General features: G+C 48.2%; 1 protein-coding gene across 2 annotated transcripts in view; it reads left to right on the forward strand.

Moving 5' to 3' along the window:
* The window catches only part of BEND3 (BEN domain containing 3), a 34930-nt gene extending 23689 nt beyond the window's left edge, over positions 1–11241 (forward strand). For both annotated transcript variants that reach the window (XM_019665866.1, XM_019665867.1), the window contains exon 4: positions 5010–11241. In XM_019665866.1, the coding sequence (XP_019521411.1) occupies positions 5010–7256 (2247 nt within the window). In that variant the 3' untranslated portion in view covers positions 7257–11241. The remainder of the gene's footprint in view (positions 1–5009) is intronic.
* The last annotated feature ends 3131 nt before the right edge of the window (positions 11242–14372 follow it).

The raw sequence follows: 14372 nt of genomic DNA on the forward strand, positions 1-14372 counted from the left end.
CCCCGTGAGACAGGTACCATTATTTATCTCTTGAGTTACACACAGAAAGCTGAGACCTGAAAGGTCACATAACGCGACCAAGGTCATGCAGACGACAACCTGATGGTTGAGCTGAGCTCTTCCCACTCCTTTTCAGCTCTCTGCCATCATGTTATTCATGAAGCAAGTGGCCTGTCTGCACCGCTCTTTCTTCAGCATGTATTTGAGCGTGGTAGAACCCCTTGCCCTGTTTTAACCCTACCAGACCTGAGGCCCTGAACCTAACTGTCCCCTATACCTGGGCTCCTGAGCATTAAAGAGAAAAAACCAACATGATATAGAAAAATGTTAGTTACATTCAAACAAGTGGTTAGAATAAGATGGAACTTGGAGACATTGTAGAAAATAGGTCTACCTTTCATCTAGCGCCAGTATTCCACCTTTGTGTGCCAATCCACCCAGCAGGATGAGCCTTGTTTCACACAGAGGTACCTCTTGCAAAGTGAGCACCAGATGTTGCTCTTCACCTTCTTGCATGGATTGTCTTTGTAAGACACTCCAGGATTTTGCTTGTTGTACCTGGAGTGCTTTTTCCATGCACACAACACAGATATGATTAGATAAGATATGATTAGAAATTACCGAAAAATTGGTACAGCGGTCTGGTAGGGTTAAATATCCATGCATGTGGTTAACTAACATCCGTTGAGCTTTTCTGTGTCCTGGGGACTTTGCTAGGCACTGGGGATAGACTCAGGAATGAGTTGGTCCTGTCACATGCAATGGGAGGAGGATGGGGACAGCTTGGTGAGGAGATCCCAGGAGGAAGTGGGCAGGTGGCAGGCTTTCCCTCACCCCAGCATACCTCTGGTCCTGGGCTCTTGGGAAGTATGTGTGTGTTTTGGGAGAGGGAGGTGTGGGAGGGCCAGGTGCCTCTGACCCTTCATCAAGCTTAGACCGAAAAATCTTGAGAAAGTATTGGCTAGCTCTGTGGGATAGTTAAAACATAAGACCTCCCTTATCTTCCGGTTCCTAGGAGAGTAAATTAACTTTTCTTTTGCATGGTTATCAACAGAGATGTAAGAGAAAAATTAACCTTTCTCTAACATGAGTCAGATTATTCTATTATCTAAAAGAGAGGGTCCAGGAAGCAACTCATTAATTTAAATAAACTAGAACATGTGGGAAGTTCAGAAGGATCAGAGTTGTAAGTATATAGGGCCTCATGGTCTATTTTCACCCTGGGCCTACTTATCTCACCTGCCATTGTATAGTTAGCCTCTTGAGATTGTCTCTGCCTTACTTACAAGAGAAAAACACTTCCTGTACTGTTTTGTGCTGGCATTAGTTATCTGAAGAATGACAAATAACACTGACTCTGTCTGGACGAGATAAACTGAGAGCAGACCCTCTTCCAGGCCCTGGTAACGCAGAGAGGACCATTGGCACCCAGGAGCTTGTTAGAGGTGTGCAGACCCAGCGATCAGAATCTGCATTCTAACAAGACCCCAGGTGATTCATATGTATATTAGTTTCAGCAGCACTGGCCCAAGCCAGACTAAGCCAACCGTATTTTTCCCAGGTGTAGAGCCGCCTAAGGATGCACTTTGTTCTGGTCCATTCTGCAGTTGCCTGGGGCACACGCCTGTCAGTGGAAGCAAACGCTTTGTGCTTCACCCTGCCTACTCTCCTGACACCCACCAGTGCTTGCCAGTTAGCTTTTCTGCTTAATTAAACCCTCAGAAATATATTTCATTAAGTTTTGGGGTCAAATTCAGCATGTGTCAAAACAGCTTTTATAAAGTTAGGACTTAAATACAATGAATGGCACATATTTAAAGTTTGTGCCATTTGCTAAGTTTTGACATGTGTATATCAATGAAGCCATCACCATGACCAAGATAATAAACATACCCATCACCCACTACCGCTAAAGTTTCCTTGTGCCTCTTCCCATCCTCCCTATACCCCCAAGTAACCACTAGGTAAATTTGCATTTTCTAGAACTTTATGTGAGTGGAATCATACAGCGTGGCCTCTTGTTTGTCTGGCTTCTTTCAGCACAATTACTTTGAGATTCATCATGAATACCATGTATCATCTCTATTTCTGAGTAGTATTTCGTTGTATGCATATAATAGTTTATTTATATACTTGTTAATAAAAATTTGGGGTTTCCAGTTTTGGGCTATTTACAAATAGGTCTGCCATGAACATTTGCTTAGAAGTCTTTATATGAGCCCATGCTTTCATTTTGATTGGAAAATAAATACCTAGGAATGGAATACCTGGATCATATGGTCCACGTAGGTTTAACTTTTTTAGAAAGTACCAACAATTTTCCAAAGTGATTATACCATTTTATATCCCCACCAGCAGTATATAAGAATTCCAGTTCCTTTACATCATCACAGTGTATAAGAATTCCAGTTCTTTTACATCATCTCTAACACTCGGTATTATGTGTATTTTTTATTACACCCACTCTAGTGGAGTTGATATAACCAAATCTCGTTGCTTTTTTTTTTTTTTAAAGATTTTATTGAGGAATTGGAGGAGGGGAACAGCGTTGGGGAATCAGGGAAGGGGAACAGACAAGTTGCTGTCCTTTTGCTCTTCAGTCTAGTTGTGGAGGACGTCACTTCACTGGCCCATGTTGGTATTACCATTGCGCTCTTCCCAGGTGAGGCAGTCACTTGTCAGCCATTGGACGGCTGCTCATGGCGGTTCACGGCAGCTCACAGCAGCTTATGAAAGTGCACACCAGCTGCCGGCCAGCTGCCGGTCAGCCCCACTGCAGCCTACGCCATCACTGGCAACTCACAGCAGCCCAGCTCCAGGTCAAGCTGTTGTTCACCATCTTAGCTGTAGAGGGTGCAGCGTCACTGGCCTTCATGTGGGATCCCAACTGGGGTCCTGCTGCTCAGAGCTGGCGTCCTAAGCTAACTCCTAACCAACGTGCCATTCAGGCAGCCCTCATTGTCATTGTGGTATTTTGTTTGTTTGTTTGTTTGTTTGTTTGTTTTAAGATTTTTATTGGGGAATTGGGGAATGGGAACAGCGCTGGGGAATTGGGGGCAGGGGAACAGACAAGTTGCTGTTTTTCTTTGTTGTTGTTCTTCTTCAGTCTAGTTGTGGAGGACATTGCTTCACTGGCCCAAGTTGGCACCATCATTGGGCTCCTCCTGTGCACGGCAGATCAGTCGCCGGCTTCTGGACGGCCGCTCACGCTGGCTGCTGGCTACACACGGTAGCCCATGGCAACCCACTGCAGCAGGGTCTACAGCCTATGCCGTCGCTGGCAACTCACGGTAACCCAGCTCCAGGTTGAGCTGTTGTTCAGCATTTTAGCTGTAGAGGGCCGTGTCACTGGCCCTCATATGTGTGATCCAAACCGGGGCCCTCTGGCATCCCAAGCCAGCTTTTAACCAACGCACCACTCGGCCGGCCCTCATTGTGGTTTTAATTTGCATGTTATTAATAAGCATCTTTTCAAGTGGCAGTTGAAATAATTAATTGGGTTGTATGTTATTGTGTTTAAGAGTTCTTTAAGCATTCTGGGTTCAAGTTCTTTATCAGATAAGTGATTTGCCAGTATTTTCTTCCAGTCTGGGCTTGTTTTTCCTTCTTTTAATAGTGTCCTTCAAAGAGCAGTAATTTTTAATTTTGATGAAGTTTAATTTATCAGTTTGTTCTCTTATGGATTGTACTTGTAGTGTTGTATCTAAGAAATATTTGCCTAAACTAAGGTCACAAAGGATTTTTCTTAGATTTTTTTATACAAGGGTTAGGATTTTAAGTTAGGTTTTATGTTTAGGTCCATAATCCAGTTTGAGTTCATTTTTGTATATGGAACATGGTACGATAAACCAGCATCGTTTGTGGAAAAGATTATCCTTTCTCCTCTGAGTTAATTGCCTTTGAATCTTTGTGGAAAATCACCTGTCCGTATATATGTAAATAAGCCTCTTAAAATGTCCAGGGCCTGGCTATAGGGAAAACTACTGATGAAAGCAGTGAGAACTCTGGGTTCCCAAGGGTCAGAGCGATTGCTGCTCATGGAGCTTGGAGTCAAGCATTGGGGCCCTTAAATGGTGTCTTGAGCTTCCTCGGGAGTCCAGCAACAGTGTACTTGCAGAGTGTACCATCCTTGGGCAAGTTGAGGAACCTGTCCCTCAAATTATTTTTGGTGGGGCTAAGTTCTCTCACAGACCTCTGTTGATCTAGTACCCTTCCTAGACGCATAGGAGACACGTTAATTCATTACGTACAGTGGGTGCCTTAAGACAGTGTGGCTTAATTCTCTCCTAGAATTCTGGTTGAGAAGGGCTGCTGGACCGACAAGGAGACCAAGATTTAGAAAGCTGGGAGGCCTCATCGCTTCACGGAATTTCACAGTTGCACAGGATCTGGAAAGTTCTGGGCTAGCCCCTTCCCAATCTGAGATAAGACATGATTCTAGGCAGTGGTGGAGCTGGCCACACATTGCCACTGTTGAGACCCTGTTCTCTGCTCACCACTGTGCATCTCAGCTGTCCCACGTGGAGACACCTGTTCTCCTAGAGGCTGCAGACTGGAGGACGTGCTGCTACCTTCCGGAACTGCTGGAGGCAAGAGTCCGAGAGCAGTTGAGGCCTGGGTCAGTGGGGTGAGCTGCCCATGGCAGGGCCCTCACAGGAGCTCCTTTTGTTCCTGTGGTCTCTCTCCCGTCCCTATCGGTTCTCACCCAGCCTTGCCAGCCTCTGTGCTTGGACTCCTGTCGGGCCCTCTGGGCAGGAAATCCAGCGCTGGTGTCCTACTGGACTTTGAAGTCTTTGGGTCTAGCCTGAGTCAGGAAGTAGAGCAAGCAGGTTTGGCTCTGGGATGCAGGTTTGTATTCATGGTGCGTTCCTGGAGGGGCAGAGTGACTCCGGGGCACAGGAAGCAGTTCCTCACATGCTTTCACTTTTGACCTTGATCCCTCTGTGTGTGTGACACAGACCCACGTCGGCAAATCAGAACACTCCCCTAACAGACTTTTTGTTTTCCAGGCGCTCCTAGCAGGCATGCGGAACCGGGAGAACAGCTCGCCCTGCCAGGGCAACGGGGAGCAGGCCAGCAGGGGCAAGAACTTGGTCAACATGTGGCCCGGTGAGGAGGAGCCCTGCAATGACGTGACCACCCCCTCCTACAAGAAGCCTCTGTATGGCATCTCGCACAAGATCATGGAGAAGAAGAACCCCCCCGCGGGGGACGTGCTCAGCACATACGAGCTCTTGGAGAAGGCAAACTCCAGCAACAGCCCCTCACCGCTTCGGCTCCTAAACGAGCCACAGAAACGGGAGTGTGGCAGTGCGGCCACAGCCACCGAAGGCGACCCCAACATCTACTTCCTGATCCAGAAGATGTTTTACATGCTCAACACACTGTCCTCCAACATGTCGCAGCTGCACAGCAAGGTAGACCTGCTGTCCCTGGAAGTGAGCCGCATCAAGAAGCAGGTGAGCCCCAGCGAGATGGTGGCTAAGTTCCAGCCGCCCCCCGAGTACCAGCTCACGGCAGCCGAGCTCAAGCAGATCGTGGACCAGAGCCTGTCGGGCGGGGACCTGGCCTGCCGCCTGCTGGTGCAGCTCTTCCCCGAGCTCTTTAGCGACGTGGACTTCTCCCGCGGCTGCAGTGCCTGCGGCTTTGCGGCCAAGCGGAAGCTGGAGTCTCTGCATCTGCAGCTCATCCGCAACTACGTGGAGGTGTACTACCCCTCGGTGAAGGACACGGCTGTGTGGCAGGCTGAGTGCCTGCCCCAGCTGAACGACTTCTTCAGCCGCTTCTGGGCCCAGCGGGAAATGGAGGACAGCCAGCCGGGGGGCCAAGTCGCCAGCTTCTTTGAGACCGAGCAGGTGGACCCTGGCCACTTCCTGGACAACAAAGACCAGGAGGAGGCCCTGTCTCTCGACCGGAGCAGCACCATCGCCTCGGACCATGTGGTAGACACCCAGGACCTCACCGAGTTCCTGGACGAAGCCTCGTCGCCCGGCGAGTTTGCCGTCTTCCTTCTGCACCGGCTCTTCCCGGAGCTCTTTGACCACCGGAAGCTGGGTGAGCAGCACAGCTGCTATGGGGATGGCGGCAAGCAGGAGCTGGACCCGCAGAGGCTGCAGATCATCCGCAACTACACGGAGATCTACTTCCCCGACATGCAGGAGGAGGAGGCCTGGCTGCAGCAGTGCGCCCAGCGCATCAACGATGAGCTTGAGGGCCTGGGCCCGGACGGGGGCAGCGAAGGCGAGCCCCCACGGGACGACTGTTACGACTCCTCCAGCCTGCCCGACGACATCTCCGTGGTCAAGGTGGAAGACAGCTTCGAGGGCGAGCGGCCCGGCCGGCGGTCCAAGAAGATCTGGCTGGTGCCCATCGACTTTGACAAGCTGGACATCCCACAGCCCGACTTCGAGGTGCCAGGCGCCGACTGCCTGCTCAGCAAGGAGCAGCTGCGCAGCATCTACGAGAGCAGCCTGTCTATCGGCAACTTCGCCTCGCGCCTGCTGGTGCACCTCTTCCCCGAGCTCTTCACCCATGAGAACCTGCGCAAGCAGTACAACTGCAGCGGCTCCCTGGGTAAGAAGCAGCTGGATCCGTCCCGCATCAAGCTTATTCGCCACTACGTGCAGCTGCTCTACCCCCGGGCCAAGAACGACCGCGTCTGGACGCTGGAGTTTGTGGGCAAATTGGACGAACGCTGCCGGCGCCGGGACACGGAGCAGAGGCGCTCCTACCAGCAGCAGCGCAAGGTCCACGTGCCGGGCCCCGAGTGCAGAGACCTGGCAAACTATGCAATCAACCCTGAGAGGTTCCGAGAGGAATTTGAGGGGCCCCCACTGCCCCCCGAGAGAAGCAGCAAGGACTTCTGCAAGATCCCTCTGGATGAGCTGGTGGTTCCCTCGCCCGATTTCCCGGTGCCTTCGCCGTACCTGCTATCAGACAAGGAGGTGCGCGAGATCGTGCAGCAGAGCCTCTCGGTGGGCAACTTCGCCGCCCGGCTCCTGGTCAGGCTCTTTCCCGAACTCTTCACGGCCGAGAACCTCCGGTTGCAGTACAACCACTCCGGGGCCTGCAACAAGAAGCAGCTGGACCCCACGCGGCTCAGGCTTATCCGCCACTATGTGGAGGCGGTCTACCCCGTGGAGAAGATGGAGGAGGTGTGGCACTACGAATGTATCCCCAGCATCGATGAACGGTGCCGCCGCCCCAACAGGAAAAAATGCGACATCCTGAAGAAAGCCAAGAAAGTGGAGAAGTAATGGGCACCCTGGGGCCTGAGCCTTTTGGAGCATGTGTATGGTATCCACAGACAGGCACCTTATGTCAGTGGGAAGTGGCTTACTACTTTTGCACACGTAGTCACCCACCCAACCACAAGGAAGATGCCTTGCCTTTGGCCTCTCCTACTTCCGACTTCCGTGCTGAGTTCCCGGTGATGCAGCCAGTTTGGGGCGGGCCGAGATGTGAGAGCAGAGAGGCCTTGGGGTGAAGGGTTCTCTACCCTTGGCTGTGTCCTCCCCTTCGCCTCAATTTGAAACGCAGATTCAGCAACTCTCTTGTTCCTCTTCCCACATTTTACATCTAACATTTTTATCAATTTTTTCTAATTAAAAAGAAACCCTTTTTAAACAGATCATTGGGCTCTTTGGGGGCCATTTTGCTTAGAAAAAATTCTTTTACTATTCGAGTATTCGAGTTGAAGTACTGTAAAATGACTTCAGTTGCTGGGATTCCTTTTTAAGATGGTTTCAGATTTATGAAATTTTTAGAAGTGCCATGTTCATGCATGATAGCGGATAATAATAGCTTCAGGTAGCATAGACTGATTTTACTGACCTTGTCTTTTAAATCTGATTTTGAAAGAGTCAGGATGTCCCTTGGATGGCAGTCGAGGGGATGGAATAGTGGGACGTTCTGACCATGGTCGCGTTCTCCCTTCTACTGTCATGCTGAGGAAGGGGCTTTCACAGCCTGGCCTGTTCATCGTTGCTTTGTGCTGTCGGTAGAATGTTGTGCTCACTCTCTGTAGACAAGAACACTGGATGATGATGATGATGATGATGATGATGATGATGATGATGATATGAATGTAGATAGACGTGGAAACACGTTCACAATGTCATTTGAGCTGTGTCCTTCCACTGCCCCATTCCCTCTCCACATGAGGATGCTGGTTGGAGGGGCAGACAGACACATTTCCTTGGTAAACAGTCTGTGTGGATAATCGGTCTCACGTTTGATTTAAGGTTGGGTCCCTTTGGGCTCACCAAGAACTGTTTACTTTCTGTGTGTGTATTTGTACAAAACCCAGGTTCTGGGAGCTGTATGGTGACTTACCACACCTCAGTGTTAGCTCCTCCAGTCAGTATGCATCCTTGTTCCTCACAGCCAGCTCAGACCCTCAGGCCCTCTTGAGGATACCTGGTATTGGAAGGACACAGGTCATCTCAAACGGGGCTTCCATGTCCCTTTCCAGGGTCCCATCAGAGCTTTCCCCTCAGACCCTCTAGAAGTACATTTGGTTCGTCATGAATGTACTGTGTTGTAACCAAGGTCCTGCTGTCCATCTGGCTGGTCCCTTGGCCTCGGGGTGAGATGTCTCTTCTCTCCCCACTGACTGGTTGGGAAAGTCAAACTGCTTCAGGCCAGTGGTATATTCTCCAGGAGTTCCCTCCAGGAAATTTCCTAACAGTTAAAGTCCTTAAAAACTTTACCTACCTGGCTTTTACCTACCTGACTTTGGGGGCCAAATGCTTGGGAGGGAAAGGAAAGTCTAACTCAAACTGAACACATCATACCAGAAACCTGGAAAATGAATGAATCACACAGGGTAGTCATAAAACCCTTGTGGCTTAATGTGTTGCTACCTTAACATGCAGAAATAATAGAAATAACCTGTGAATTATCTTTATACAGCTGATAAGGACTTCGGTTCTGGTGGCTGTATGACATAATTTTGCCTGCACCTAGCAGGCTTTTTATATATATATCTGAGACAGGATTTTGAGCAATGTAAACTTGTTGGTCTAACTTTAGTAAATTTGCTTTTAAATGTCATTTACAGATTATTTCTGTTGAAACTACAGACCTAAATTATTGAAATCTAGAAATGCACAGGGACTTAATGACTCTCTCACCCACCCACACGCGCACACACATTTCTTATTAAAAACTGAAGTGAGATGAAGGGGACCTACATGAATCAGTTCAACCTCTTTGTGCCTGGAAAGAAGGGACTGGAGCAGCCAGGAGGCTCACTTTTCCTCCCCCTACCTGGGTCTTTCTCTATGCCTTAGCCTGTCAAACACACTAATAATGCACACACACGCCCTACCCAAAGATGGCAGCGGTACTCGCCTGTTGGCCCTGTTGGTTGGAGGGGGCCGTGGAATTTGTTCTGGTCTCTAGGATGTATCCAAGAGGATTCCAAGCCATGTGAAAATTGCCCTGCTTTCTAGACGGTGGAATGTGACCCTGCAACGTTAGAAGCACAATCATTTATTAATAATTTTTTTAAAAAATTCTATCTACCCACGTTAAAGAAATCCGGTTCTAGGAATGAAATATGTCTCTATAACCTAGAGTGTGCTCAATTTTTGGAAACCTTATTTTGGTGGTTTCCTTAATACTTGTCTTGTGTAGGGCTTCTTCCCCCCAAATCTTAGAGTCTCTTTCAATGAAGACAGGTGGACACACTCTGGGAGCTGTTTTCTGGCCCTCTAGACTGTCTCATCAGGAAACGCCTGCAGGTCCTGCGTCTGTCTGTATGGCATCCTCAGTTCCCCAGCCATACAGGTGGGCTCCAGGGGCAGTTTTTTACATGAAGCAATAGAAGTACAAAATACTTTTTTTTTTTCAAAATTCAATAAAATCCATCAAATTTCTATTAAAATCTGTTGGCAAATCCCTTCCCCGCCCCCATCTAAATTCTTTGGTTTTCACTGGCTTTGTTGGTTTTTTTTCTTTTTTGGCCTTGTATCTGGAGGACTAAAGAATAGCACAGACACAATCTGATGTGAAGTAAAATAGCAAGTCACAATAGGTGGTAGTGTCCCTCATTTTCTGTGTTAGTGAGTTTTAAAAGAATGTATAAGATAGTCATGAATGTACTGTGTTCTAATCCTGCTTCATTTCTCTTTGGCTGTGTCTACATAACAAACATTCGACAGGGAGTCAAGTCTTTGTGTCTAGTGTCATGGGTGTTAGCATGCCCCTCCTCATTCAGTGTTGACCCTGAACCTTCTTTTAAGGGGGGAGGGGTACCATATCAACAGCAATCATCAACCAACCAATGGGATCTACTAGTGGTGAATGGATTAGCTGTTTAAATGGTAAGAGTTACTGGCCTGACCACCACAGCATGGCCACTGGGAGTCCTGTAGAGATGGCCTCAGTTTCTGCCTTTCCTCCCAAATATTTGCTTCTTGCCTGATTTGAGAGGGGGATCTCAAGACCTCTGATTGGAGGTCATTGAGCTCTCACCCTGCCTGTTTAGATAGATCATATGAATCTGGGTTAGAGGCCAAGGGGCTGCCACTGCCATTTGGAAATACTTGCCTCGTGTAGATCCAGCCTTAATGTTTTTCTGACATCCTAGTGATAGCAGATCCTGCACAAAGTGGATATCAGAGTTAATACTGTGAGAAGACAAAATAATGAGAATAGTTTTACCAAAGATAATGAACTATCACGTGATGTTTGCATTTTACCATTGATTTGAGTGCATCCTTAGAAAACTGAATGTAACAAAAACCCAGGACATTTTCGGAAATTGTATGCTCTACAGCAAGTTTGTGTGAATTTTTATACAAGCACTGTTTTACGAGTTATATAAAATGTTATAAAAATAGAAAAAAAAATGTCTCGTAACATCTTATTTTCCTAAGGCAGGGAGGTCTTTCAGAACATGTCTTGGTTTATTGGTTTTTCCGTGTGGCCTCCTCACCCATTCCCAGGGGAGGACATGAACACTCGAGGGCACCCCAAACCCTCAGGCTTCCACACTCAAGGTGTCAGGGCCGCTGCTCACAGGATTTCAGTTTGTTACAGCTGAATGACTGAGAAGTCGCCAAATAAATCCTAACCCATTTCTACCCCAACCGCTTCCTGGCCACACAGTGGGAGGTGCGTTTGACCTTTTGTTGTGTTTCCTCTTCCTTGGTGCCAGGCCCTTCCTCCCTGCTCCGAGCTGGCAGAGCTCGTTTCACTCCTCCCCTTTGGATTAAAGCTAATACGAACTGACAACAAAAGGATGCATGTGCTTTCTCGCCTCTTCTCTTTGGCTAATTATAAATCATTAACTTGAAATAATATTGTATAGTAAAAATAATGTCTCAAGCTGTCAGAGAAACTTTTTTGGGGGGGGCCCAAGTGTCACAATATATAAAGTAAGCGGTGGTTTGTGATGGGAACACTTTTCCTGCAGTGGGTGCCAGCTCAGCTGTGAGCCCCGACACCTCTGCTCTGAACCTCCTGCCGGTTAGGGCTGGTTTGGGGCTGGAGCCCCAAGTGCTAAATCCATGAGCGAGTTTAATCAAGACTTGAAGGAAAGCTAAATTCTTTAAGCCCCTTTTGGCTGTATCTTTGTTTTCTACCAAAAAGAAAATTCACAGAGAATTTCAATATTTGTGAGTTTACTTATAAAATCTAGCTCTCAGGGATAAGAACACCACACCACATTCCTTTCCATGGTCACTGGAATGGTGAGATGCAGTGGACTCCAAGGGAGCTTCCAGATAAATCTAATATCCCATGGCCAGTGCTGGGAAAGGAGTGAACTCTGAGCTCCTGTTCCTTACAATGCACCTAACATTGGTTGAATATATGCCATGTGCCAGACACACTGCTAAGAGCTGTACCTGGGCCATCTCGTAATCCTTTCAAAAGGCCTGTGAGCTAAGTTCCATAATTATACCTATTAAGACAAGAAAGCTAAGGTCCTGAAGGGAGTTATGCCATCTCAATTTTTATAAAGCTGTTCTCTGTTTTGCGGGAAGGAGGGGGAGAGGAGTAGTTTTACTGCCCAAGTTCACACAACTGGCGAATGGCAGTGTCAGGATTTGAACCCAAGTTTGTCTACTATGCCATACCGCCTCCGGAGCTAACCACCCCCTGAACCACCATGCACAAAGATTCAGATCTCAACGTGTGATGTCCTTTCCCTTACTTCCTCTAAGCCTCAGTTTGTCTGATCTTAGATATGGGTGTGCTGGTTTTGGAGTTGCCCTGGGTGAAATAATTGTGGCAATTGTGGACAGACGTGTTCTGGTAATAGTAACATTTTTGAGATTGTGAAAGTAACTGTGTGGATCACATTCCCCAGAGCAGAGCCTGAGACTCAGGTTCTTGTGCAATTGATGGAGGGCATGATGTCAGGAGGCGTGTGAGGAAGGCAGGACGGGGTCGGGGAAGGCCACAGCAGCGGGGTGGTCTCCTGCAGCCGAGCTTCAGTCCCTTCCACTGAACTCCTAGAATATGAACCATTGGGCAGAATTGGCCCCAGTTGAGGCAGAGGGGCCCGTTGATCATTGTGTGGGGTGTAGCCCAGGGGAAGAGGGCAACTCGCCTGTCAGAGTGGCTCCCTTTGGCCAAGGTAAGTGCTCCAGAAGGACCACCGTGTATGGGTAGCTGGCTCCAAACAGCTAGAGGATGGGTGCCCTGGCGATGGGGATCTGGGTGGGACTCTTATCTGCAACCAACTAGGGCCAGAACCACCAGACGGCAAGTTAAAAGGAGATGGCTGGGGCCAGCCGTGTGGCTCAGTGGTTAAGAGCTCGCTCAAGAGTGCGAGCTCTGAGCAACAGGGTCGCTGGTTCGATTCACAGCCCGAGCTGAGCTGCCAACAGGTGGCAGGATGGCTCAGATAAAAAAGAAAAAAGAAAACAAACAAAAAAAAACCGAGATGGCTGGGTCCCATTCCCCAGAGGCTCTGATTCAGCAGGACTGGGGTGGGGCCTAAAAATTTGCATTCCCCATTGATGCTGGTGTTGATGTCAGGGGCCGCACTCAGAACCACTGAACTACACTAACTTCACAAAATTTGCCATGAACGTCTGCGTACATACGGAAACTAAAGGCTTAGCTCTTTCCTGATTTTTAGAAATAGATCTGAGCTTACATAAGTGGTTTCCTGTTGTGTTCAAATAAAACTGACTACTTCTTAACTAGTGGTAAACTAAATCTTAGCGTTTAGGTCAGAGGGAAGAGGCAGGTTTACATAGGCTTCAGCATCACAGCTTAGGGGCACCGGCCAAATGTGATGGCTTTTGCCAGAACAGTTCTGCATGGAGGAAAGCATGTCTGTTGATTTTAGTTTCAAGAGTGAGAATTCATTTGTTCTTCTAGAGTTTGTAGTCCAGATGGTGAACTGTGTCCCTGGCAGATGTTGAAAGCATGTAATGCCATCGCCCCTCCTTCCAGAAGCTCCAGCAGTGTGACGGTTGTGTATTCAGAAGTGACAGTGGGTCCCTAAATTACATGGAATGCTGTTTTTCATAAAAGCTCCCATTTTCTGAACTCCTGTCATGAGTCAGGAATGTACTAGGGACCTGACAAAGCATTACTTCATTTAACCCTCGCAGACATCCTGTGGGGTGGATATTTTTATCCCCCATTTTACAGAAGGGGATGTTTCTGGAGGTTAAGGAATTTGGCCAAGGTCATACAGCTAGCCGTGCTGGGGGCCTGTATTGATGCCAGGCAACTCCAAAGTCTGTGCTGCTGATTTCCATGCTGCCACTTGTGTAGTTGTGCTTAGTAAATTTCTTCGTCTCTACCTAGTGGTCCCCCGCCATGTAACTTGGGGTTTTGCTGACTGTCCACAGTCCGAGCTTCTGGATCCGTCCAGGTGAGAGTGTTTGACTCAGGAAATCTTTCAGTGCCTCAGGAAATAGAACAAGGAATGCAGAAAGCATCATCTCCGCCTCTAAAGGAAATTCGTTCAGCAAAAATATTTGTAACACCTGCTATCTCCTGAGCACCATTCCTTGATTCTAACTAGTCTCAACCTCATTAGTTGGTAGTGAAGAAGCCTGTTTTAGCTTGGGGAGAAGGTTCTGATGGTAAACAGCACAGAACCTGACAATTGCCTGAAACTGATTTTCAAGATGCATGTGGATATAAGCAGACCCATGGCTCCTCCCCTCAGTACAGACCGCTGAAGCCATCCCAGATGTGACGGCAGCACTGGGGCCTGCCGCACACCTGCAGGAGGTTACTGCACAGTTCCTCTCCTGCTTCAGACTGAAACACAGTTGCTAAATATGCTGTGAGTGCTGGCTGCAGAACTCAATTGCCCTGGTCTTTCTGGGGTTCAGTTCCTGCTATTTCTGATCCAAGGTTTGAATCCCATCTCCTTCTTGGGTTTGACAAGCCAA

This window comes from Hipposideros armiger, unplaced genomic scaffold (assembly GCF_001890085.2).
Source record: "Hipposideros armiger isolate ML-2016 unplaced genomic scaffold, ASM189008v1 scaffold_456, whole genome shotgun sequence".
NCBI classification, from domain to species: domain Eukaryota; kingdom Metazoa; phylum Chordata; class Mammalia; order Chiroptera; family Hipposideridae; genus Hipposideros; species Hipposideros armiger.